Genomic DNA, 10408 nt, shown 5'->3' with positions numbered 1-10408 from the left:
GGTAGGGACTGTAATGCTGTAATGATGTACATTACTCCTGGACACTGTCAGTGGGAGAATGTAACTAAGTGCATTTGTTCAAGTTCAACTTTGTGGTAGTTTTTACTCTACTACATTGTTAATATATAAGAATGCTACTACTTGAAATTAAAGATATCACGTTAAATATTATTTCAGTAAAGGAAAAAGTCACCTTCATGGATAGCAGTTGAGTAAAATTCACAAACTGATAGTAAATGTACTTAAGTATCAAAAGTGCAAGCAAAAATACATTTGATATATAATAAGATGTGTATATATATATACACATTTTTTGTGGTTATTGTAATAAGATTTGTTTTCTGTTATTATTTTGATTTTATTTTTGTCCAACAAAGTAATTAAATCCATTTAAATTTGCACTACTTTGGCTCTGATGCAGCTGCAACCTGAGAAGTAAGTTGTGACTAAAGTAATGAAATACATGCAGTGGAGTAAAAACAGCACAAAATAGAAAAACTCAAGCAAAACACAAATACTTCAAAACTGAACTTGAGCACAGTAATTGTGTAGCTCTGAGTATTTCTTCCACTAGTGGACACTGTGGCTTCACTGTCAGGTGCAACAGAGAGAGAGAAACAAACCCGAGAGCTCAGGGTGTCTGAAAAAAAAAAAATCCACTGCACACATCTGTAATAAAAAAAAACACACGGGGACCTATTAACTGTTTAACCATTTACCAAGAGGGCAACTCATTTTCGAGCTTGTTGTGCAGCCTATATGGCACTGCATCACATTCCCTCCACAGGAAGAGCACCCAAGAGGACTCTTTATCACGTTTTCTTGTACGGTGGGCAACAGTAAAGGGCACTTAATCATGTTTTTATCTACCACAGGGGCATCCAGGAGGGCACTTTTGTGGCGTTTATTGCGAAAATGAGGGCACCAGGGCTTTTTACCAGAGAGGAAAGTGTTATTAAGCCAGGTGTTAAATGAGACACTCACATTTTTTTTGCTTTCCTGATCATCCTGCATAGACACATTTTCTAGCATTATTTTTGTCAGACTGATGGTGCTAATTGAGGATATTTTCCCATAATTCTAGGTGAGTAAGATTTCAAACAATCAGTAAATGAAGACAGAAGAAGAACAACACACATTTTTAATACAGCATTTATGTTCAAACATTAGTTTTTACATTATCCCATAAAGAAAGAAAAAACAAAACAAAACAGCAGATCCGACACTGAAGAGAATAATTTCTCTTCCACAGGACACACACTGCGGGCAGATGGATCCGAGACCAGACTTTACATTTCTGCATATTCATTTCATGTTTGCCAGCTGTGCCGTGGCGCAGTCACACATGCCTGGAGGGCGAATTAAATCCCATCCTCTTGTGCTTATTTAGTTCAGGGGGGGAATTTTCCTGCATGCAACTGCTATACGGTTCCAAAATGTTGCAAAAAAACCCAAAACAATAAAACCAAAAGACTCATCCCTGATTAGCAGGATGCGCTTTGCAATTATTTACAACGAGAACAGAGGGATGCTTAAACCTGTGGCGCAGTTGCATAGTCAAAAGGAGAAACACAAATATCAAATCTTTGGCTGCTCACGACAAAACGGCAATATCCGTTACAGCTGCTGTCAACATCTTTTGTTGTTTGGTTGAAACACAATCAAAATGCCACGATGAAAGGACTGTGGGTCGTACTCAGACGTCCCACTCGAGATCAAAATACTGACCGAATGGATGATCACACATGCAGGCCACCAGAGGAAATAGCAAAAAAAAAAAAACAACAACATTTTTTGATCCAATCAATTCAAAAGGCTCTTGATTCAGCTCATAGGAATGCTTACACACATCACAACATCAATAACAGTCTGGAGGTGAAACCCGTTCAGACCGCCTCTGTTTGGATCTGCATGCAGGGCTTTCAGAGCGCCGCACTGGTGTGTGACTGAGGTAATTGTCTCGTATGGCCTGCTTTCATGTCTCGGATTGGGACGGCGGGCTGCGGCTCCCCGTAAACAGGATTACTCCATGAAGGCAGCCTCCTCGGTTAAGGACTCAGAGTCTCAGTCGGTGCTTCTTCTCTGAAAAGGATTCAGCAGGTGGGCGGGCTACACCTGGAAGTCTGTCCCAAAGTGTCTGATCTGGGCGTCAGTCATAGAGAGATAGGTGGTCCTCATACTGGGTGAATACTGCAGGAGGAAATGATGGAAAAACACAAGTTAGCACGTCCAAATTCAAACAACAGCCTCTTAGAATTAAAAATAAATAAGGAGTGATGAGGAGGTTTTGGGGAGTGTTTCTGTTGATGATGAGCGGATCGTTGAATCAGGAGGTGGTGGAGCTTTAATGTGGCGAGGGGCACGAGAGTGTCAGGGGTCACAAAATCAGTTAGACTCACATGTGAAAGTCAGTGTCAGCAGGTCACACAGCTGTATGGAGCTTTAACGGGGTCTTATAGGTTAAAACCTTCTGCATAGCATGCGTCTTTACGGCGGTAAGCCACAGCGCGTTTTCAAGAAGCGGGAGGAGAATGAAATCAAAGATATGAGGAAGAAGTTAGTTAAAAAAAAACAAAACAAAACTTAAGACTTCTAAAAGTAAAATACAAAAAATAAATGAAAATAACAGAAAGGTGAGACTCCTCACTGAGAAAGTGCTTACAAAAAAGCATTAGTGAAAATGCATTGCAGAGCTTATTCACAAAAAAATAACAGCAGAGGAAGAAAAACACCTTTCCCTCCACTGCTCTATTGTTAACACCCTGCCTTTTTCCAAAGCGTCTCGGTCACACTAGCAAATTAAAAAAAATAAAATGCCACCGGTTCCTCACAGAGGCTAACTAAAAATTTAAACTGCGGTCCACATTCTCCATCTCCCTCAAAAAAAGTGTTTCAAGAGCGCAGCTGAAGCACTGACTCAGCAGCACAAACAGAAAACTTAATAAAAGGAAAGAAACTTCACCGAAAAAGAAGAAACCTTAAATGTGGAGAGTGAGAAGTGAGAAGTGCTATCTGTTATCCGGCTGCAGCTCTGCAGACAGCGCACACTCGCACACTATGAGCTCTAAAACCAGACGCCTGCACGGGTGTTATCCATCGAATGGTTATTTTCATCCATATTTGAATGTGTGCACGAGTCTAAAAGCTGCGCTGTGAAGGTTGGTGGGAAGATATTTTTAAGAAACTGATTTTTTTTTGTTTCTTTCTTTCTCATGGCTGGATAAACAAGCTGACCTTAAAGGAACACACAGCTTCATACTGTTTTTACTTTGTTTACATGTGGCGGACCCCGCCACCTTTCTAGCCTCAAACAGTGTTCTTGGGCATCTTATTTTCCTCTGAGAACAGCTTGTTTGATCACTCATGGAGAAAAGTTTGTATTATTACCTCATTAATTCTGTAGATATTAAAATTCTGAGTCTGCATTTCTTCTCCTAAACTAAACTGCAGAGAAATATATAAATCCAAAGCGGTGGTGAGATGGACGGCATCTCGGGGGGGTTTAGCAGCGAGTGTCTTTGCATACAGAGATGAATGCACTTCAGTCAGTGGCCAGCAGAGGGCAGTCTTCCATCACATGCAAAGCAACATCCCCCCCTCCCCTTCAAAGTGTGTTGGCAGTGTGCGGCTGTGTGCGGTGTGTATGTGTTGTCATGCTCATGGAGCTTCTGTGCATGCTGTCTGTGAGTGTAGCAGCAGTGTCGAGTTCACCGGTGCCCTCATCCTCATCACACAAGGGACACCAGAGCCCCACAGGGCCAACGCACCGAGGGAGGTGGGGAGCCTCTCCCTATGAGCGGCACGTTCTCGTATCGAGGACTCCCTCCGAACAGCATGGACTGGTTCCTGTGACAGAGAGGGAAGGTGGTGAGAGATATAACCCAGATGTGCTGCGATACTGTCAATCATGTGGATCGTACATGTATTCAGGAGGCGCTGTGGTAGGATTCGGAGGTGGATGAAGGCTGGCCACGCTGCCCAGGCTGCTCGTGTAGCTGCAGAAACTGTGGACGTTGGACCTTCTGGGGTTGTAGGACATCCGCCGTGCGTCCGGGTTGAACGGGTCCTCCTCGTCGATGTCGTCATACTCTTTGTCCCTGGGTGAAAGTGGGACACGCGAGCAGAGAAAGATCCCGCGGGAGAGAGGTGCTCGTGTAAACACTTTGCAGGAAGTACGATAATGGGATAGGGAGATGCTGCTTGGTGCTAACCTGCTGGCCATTAGCGTCCACACTCTGAAAACGGCGCACAGCATGGCGGAGAGCGCGCAGGCAGCCAGCAGAGAAAACAAAGAGAGGTAGAGGAGCCCTTCCACCCCGTCGTAGCACACACCCATTAGTGAGTCCAGGTAGTCCTAGAAGAATGGACACACATACACAATGCATGTATTGTGCAGTCGGTTGTCATCATTGTCTAGTCGTGTTTTTACTTTTCATACGTTTTTCAAAGAGAACGTCACTGAATCAGTATTTCTCTCAGCCCACTGAGATACAATCCATTAGCTGATGTTAAAGTAGAACTGATGGAGTTCAATCATGAAAACACGTTTGTTTACGGCACATTTAAAAGGTGCCATGTGGAAGAATTCACTCAAGAGGGAGTTCTGACAGGATGTGGAAGACGTCTATATATAATGTACAGGAGTTAGCATGCTAACCACGGCCCGTACTGTCTAATGAAACCCCTGTGAGCTCCCTGTCTGGACCGCTAACTGCACGGCTAACTGAGCTAACTAGCTAACAGCAGTAAGACGATATTGGAGTGTAAATTCAAGAGGTGACCAGTTCCTACATTCAGCACTTTCAACTGACTTTCATTCAGAACTTGGAGGCGAACAACTGCAACAGAAACAAAGTGGAGACGTCTGAAAGGATTTTCAAATGATCATAATCAGTTTGTGATGAGGTGTTGTTCAAGTTTGAAACTTGATTGGTTTAAAAGGGCAGACTATAAACAACATTACTATTCTAAACTCAGACTAGCTGCTGTGAGGGGGGAAATGATGCCACTTCAGATGCTCAAGCAGACGCTCCGTCCTGAATGCTTTCTCGCAAACTTTATTGTTGTCATTTGGAAAGACTTGCCTAAAAAGGACTGATGGTGGATGCTAACTTCCTGTTTGTCCTTTATAATGACATCAGCACTCCTCACTTTTAAATGTAAATAACATGCCGTCACTGCGAATAGATTCCTCACCCTCCACCTCACCTTGTCTGACACACCTACACGCAGCAAACACAATTAAAATCGACGTATGAAGCTTCTATTGATCCAAAACATCTGCGGCACGACAAAGACTCATCGCCGCGCGGGGACGTCTTCTCTTTACAGATAAAACTCTGACAATCTGAAATCTGCAGAAGTAAACTCAGACTTTAAAGTGAGGATGTGTGGGGGAGGTGAACAGAGCCTGTCTACTAGATACAGTGTACTGACAATCACAGTGGTGTCTCTAAACATGTCAGAAGTCTAAAAAGTAAAAGGGAAAAGGTTGAGAATCAGTCAAGTCGCTCCTCTATGAGGCTCTGAGCTACGCTCCAAAAGCAGCCCTATTAAAAAGTGACCTCACCTTATGGAGCCCGCGGCAGTCGAGCAAGGCTGTTAGCTGGTGTACACTGAACTCAGTGGAGTTCAACAGTCGCTGGATCCCCAAAAGGTCTCTCTGTATAACAAGGTATAAACGAGAGGAGAGAATGATACACACTTTTTCCACAGCCCGCCGTGATGGTGTGTCGGTCAGTCACTTACCTCGGCGGTGGGGAAGAAAGGCACGGAGAACTGCAGCAGGCCCTGGATCTGGAGCTGCATGGTGGTCAGGGAACGCTGGCAGATTGTCAAAGACTGTGAAGACATAATCAGCCGTCATCATCACACACACACACACACACACACACACACACACACACACACACACCCAACACAAACAATCAGAGGATCCCATTAAGGAGAGCATTGTTTGGGAGCGGCACGTCAACAAGTAATTTGGTGTTAAAGAAGGTTTTCTAATGCGCTTAACAAGAGGACACACTTCTTTTCCAGACTGGCGGGCCCAGATTATCCTCCACCACCAACTGTCTCGCCCACCAGTCACCCTCCACCCTCCTCCCCCCTTCACACCACCCGCACTCACACACAAAACAAAAGAGCAATATTTATATCAACTAGGCCATCAGATAAAAACATTATCCTCACTTAACAAGCATCGTCTTAATCCCTAAATGGATCTGGTGACGGTAACTAAACATTTGGGTTTTAATTATTACCGGTCACGGATTAATCCGCCACCAATTCCCTCGATACGTGTCACGCAGATACAGTTGCAGCTCACGAGAAGGAAAAAAAAAAAAGAGCCCGACACTGTACAGAGAAGTGGGGTCACATGAGCTTAAAGGGGCAGTTCACCCAAAAATCAAATAAACACATATTTTTACTCTGGAGTAGGTTGAAGGAAAGAAGTAGACTGTTCATTTTGAGGTGAACTGTCCCTTTAATCCCACTTGGTCTAATGTATTTTAATATTTTCAATAGTCAGGTGTTTTCTTGATGAGCTGGGATGTATTCCTGCCGCGTGTTCTGAGGGAATCCACAGCAGTAATAATTAAAATCCATGTTTAGTTACCGTCAGCAGATCCATTCAGGGATTAAAACGATCCTCGCTAAGTGTGGATAGTAAATAATACACTTGAGATTTTAAAGTTGCACGATGCCAGGAGAGCGTTGAAGTGTGTGTGGGGGGAAGGTGAAGTGTCACTCAAGAAAATAAATAAAACTCCTCCTCGTCAGTAAGTGGGCATCGAATTCACACTCCATGCGCCGACACTTGACCCTCCGCTAAGTGATCGTGAAGGCAAACTTCATCGTCACGAATCTGTTTGCCACTCAGACTATCATACGGTTCGACCGGTCATGTGCACAAGGACGACTTCCACTGTCAGCTTGAAGCAAAATGTCTGAGCTTTTTTTTTTTTTACAGCTCCGGTGCTTCATTTACACTCCACATCCAGACGTAAAACAGTTGTGAGTTTTGTGCTCATTATAGAAGTTATACGTCTAAATCTGCTCGACGGGAAGTGTTTTTAAATGGGATTTATTGAGGATGTGTGATAGCTCTGTCATTTCCAGTTATTCAAGCTCATGTGCAGTCGCTACCTTTCTGCATGATTTACAGTAAACTGAATAAATGACTACAAATACATCGCTCTTGAGAAACACCCCGTGGCACAGATTACACTCGGGGTAAAAGATATGCCTCATTTTTGGAGACCCAAATATGGGAAGAAAAAAAAAGGAATCTTCTTTGATCAAACTTTATCACTTTAAGTAATTGAATTAGTTGTTGGAGGCTCATTTTTCATAACAGCCGATTAGGGCCCGATTAAGATCTGGCCGCCTGGCATCCTGCAAGGAAAAACCTTGTTTTAAAAATAGCAATACATTTTCCAGCGTGTGACTCAGAGTCAACAACTACATGTGTGTGTGAGTGAGAAGATAGCTGAAGTCAATACCTGCTGGAAGGGGTTCTGTAGATTTGGACTGCAGAACAAATAATAGTGTGCAACATCTGGAGGAGGAGGAGGAGGAGAGAGATTAGCAGGGTAACAGAGAAGATGTGTGAGATTGTGTTTGTGGAGATGAATTACCTGCGCTGAGGAAATCCTTGGTCTGGTTGACAATAAACTTGTCAGGAGACACACAGAAGTCGCTGGTGCCCTGTGGGAAAACAGACAGCGTGCTTTAATTCTGCGAGTATTCGAGGCCAAAAAGACTTGAACCAGACTCCAATTTCTCACCCTGCCGCAGAGTAAATCTGATTTTGTGACGGCCGGTTATCAGAAAATCTCTCAAACTTACTCGTGTTACAACGTTTTTAACTCCAGAGCGACTGAGCATGTGAAGTAAAAGCTTTCATGAATGCCCTCAAACATGTGCGACACAGAAACATGCGCTCACATATAGACACACACAATAAACAAGCCCACAGATAAAAGAAAAAACCAAAACATGTGTTACGCAGCATCAAACCGGAGAGTGCTGCATCGACACTGTGGAGCGTGTCGTGCTTTGCTGACCGGGCATGATTCATATTTTCGTGCTCTTTAGTTCGTCCGTGAAAAGCTGCTAATGTGCATGCATAAACAATTAGAGGGTCAAGGTCACGCTCTCTGTGCACGTCGTCTACTGAGAACTTGGAGAAAAGGAGGAAAATAACAACAACAACAATAAAAAAAAGCTTTAAAAGAATAATTCACAGCTGGGGGGAAGAAACGCGCTGACGTCAAAGACGTGTTGTGACGCAGGGTCAGAGAAGTCAAAGTTTATTCCTCATACAGGCTGGTATGAGGTCGGCCCCCCCAATCAGTGTGTTTTTCTGCAGCCTCTCGTTGTGGAGTGCAGCACAGCGAGCCATCTAACAAAACAGTCATCAGTGAAAAAAACCAAAAAAAGAAAACCATGACGCAACACAGGATGCAAGAAAAGTAAAACACACGGAAACGGAGCTGCAAAAGCGCGACCTGACACACAAAGGGCCTACCTACGCTTCATCTCCACTTTCTATAGTTAGATTCACACACACTCTCCCTCATTACATTTCCTTTTTTATTTATTTTCTTTTTCATTTTTTTTTTCCAGCAATAAACTGCAAAGCTCTGTTATGGTGTTACCCTTCATCTCCATCTCATTATACTAGCGGGGACATTTTTGTTTATGCTCCGTCTCATCAAATATGTATAAATTTATGAGCATTTTTCTAGGACACCACCATCATCCACCTTCCCTTTCAAGATGCAACATGTTTTGGATGTTGCAGTTTTTTTTTTTTTTTGAATAATGTCTTCACTTGCTTTCACATACTGTCCCACATTCATATTCTATCACCGGAGACCGCGTCTCCTCCACACAGGACCGGCCTCACTGTTATTAATAACCAGGCAGGTTTGATGTTATTGAGCAAATTCACCTCAGCTCACAAGTGACGTAATAGTCTATAGACATACGTGCACGCCGAAGACACGCTGTCCTCAACTATTCTGGATAAGTGGGCCGGAGAGGTCAGAGGTTGTAACGCAGGTCTTGTGCTCGGCTGTAATGAGCTATGCTCATCGGCAGAAGATAATCTGGCTTTAAAACTGCGGGAGAAGCTCAGCATTCTCCAAGAACCACAAGAGATGTCTACATTTCACACCCGGACGGTTAATTCCAAGTTAAAATCGCCCCCCTCCCCGTCTCAATTACAACAACTGTGCAGATGTGAAATCCTGTGAGATAATCCACAGATGCTTTAATCTACAGGATGCGAGGAGATGGAGACAGTGGACATAAGGGACGGAGGAAAGCTGGAAGCAAGGGGTTACTCTTTGCACCCCAGGCAGCGTCCCTAATGTGAGCTCCATTAAGCCCAGATGTTCTGAACACATGTTGTACAGACAGGCAGAGACAACAATCTGTCATCAGCACGGAGGACATAAGGAAGAGGAACAAAGCCGAAGCGCATCTTAAGAAGAGATTTCGAAGAAAGCGGATCTAGCAATTAATGCTAGAAAACAGCTTCGTTTGCAGCGGAGGGGCTGAGGGTTGATTGACCTCAGAGGCCGGGGAGCTGTAATCAGCTTTACTGCATGACTGACCGCAGAAAAGCACCGGCTGCAAACGTAAACAAACATGTGCAGACACGTCTTACCAGGGAGACGTGTCCACAAGCTCATGCTTATTGACAGTAATGCTCCCGGGAGGTAATTGAATGAGCCTGGAGGGGCTAAACACAAAGACCATCAGCGTCCACTGACATTTCAACGGGATCAACGCTGAGGGTTAAAAGAAAAAACTCACCAACTGGTCTGTGGCGTCAGAGCGTAGACCGTCAGAGGGTCCAATCACACACAAACACACATACATAAATAATAATGCAAGTGTGACAAGACTTTGAAGTCCAGCTCCAGTCAGACGTGTCCGTCTCCTTCTTCCTACAGCTGAATGTTTGAGTGTTGGTGTTGCATAGAAACAGAGCAAACAACAGCGACTTGTAGTGACTTAAAACCCTCTTGTGATGATCATATCTGCCTAATATACCCCAAGAATATCATTACTTTATGTAAAGCACCCAATTACCATTTCAAGTCACTTACAAAGTCATTATAATGCAGTTTAAAATGATAAAAGAGCCCTAAAATCTGTGAATCAGTTAACATGTTTGAACCAGTGACTCCAAGTGTTGTTCTACAACAAAAAATAAGATATTAAAAACCTTTTAATTAGAGTTAAACCTTAATGTGTCTTTAAAAAGATGCTAAATGAGACTCGCATCGAGACTCATCTACAGTTTGGACCAGGTTTTCTAACTCCTGTGATACACTCCCACTATTTTGTTGGTCGTATGAATTCAAGGCACCCAATTCTTACATAATGCACC

General features: G+C 43.6%; 1 protein-coding gene across 3 annotated transcripts in view; it reads right to left on the bottom strand.

Moving 5' to 3' along the window:
• Window positions 1-1124: 1124 nt before the first annotated feature.
• Window positions 1125-10408, bottom strand: part of ttyh2l (tweety homolog 2, like) — a 33083-nt gene continuing 23799 nt past the window's right edge. For all 3 annotated transcript variants that reach the window (XM_037089026.1, XM_037089027.1, XM_037089028.1), the window contains 8 exons: window positions 7641-7710; window positions 7506-7561; window positions 5749-5841; window positions 5570-5662; window positions 4212-4354; window positions 3921-4097; window positions 3768-3846; window positions 1125-2190 (listed from right to left, as the gene is read on the bottom strand). In XM_037089026.1, the coding sequence (XP_036944921.1) occupies window positions 2110-2190; window positions 3768-3846; window positions 3921-4097; window positions 4212-4354; window positions 5570-5662; window positions 5749-5841; window positions 7506-7561; window positions 7641-7710 (792 nt within the window). In that variant the 3' untranslated portion in view covers window positions 1125-2109. The remainder of the gene's footprint in view (window positions 2191-3767; window positions 3847-3920; window positions 4098-4211; window positions 4355-5569; window positions 5663-5748; window positions 5842-7505; window positions 7562-7640; window positions 7711-10408) is intronic.

This window comes from Acanthopagrus latus, chromosome 23, assembly GCF_904848185.1.
Source record: "Acanthopagrus latus isolate v.2019 chromosome 23, fAcaLat1.1, whole genome shotgun sequence".
NCBI lineage: Eukaryota > Metazoa > Chordata > Actinopteri > Spariformes > Sparidae > Acanthopagrus > Acanthopagrus latus.
Note: the sequence above shows the minus strand (reverse complement) of the source record. Positions and strands in the feature narration are given on the sequence as shown.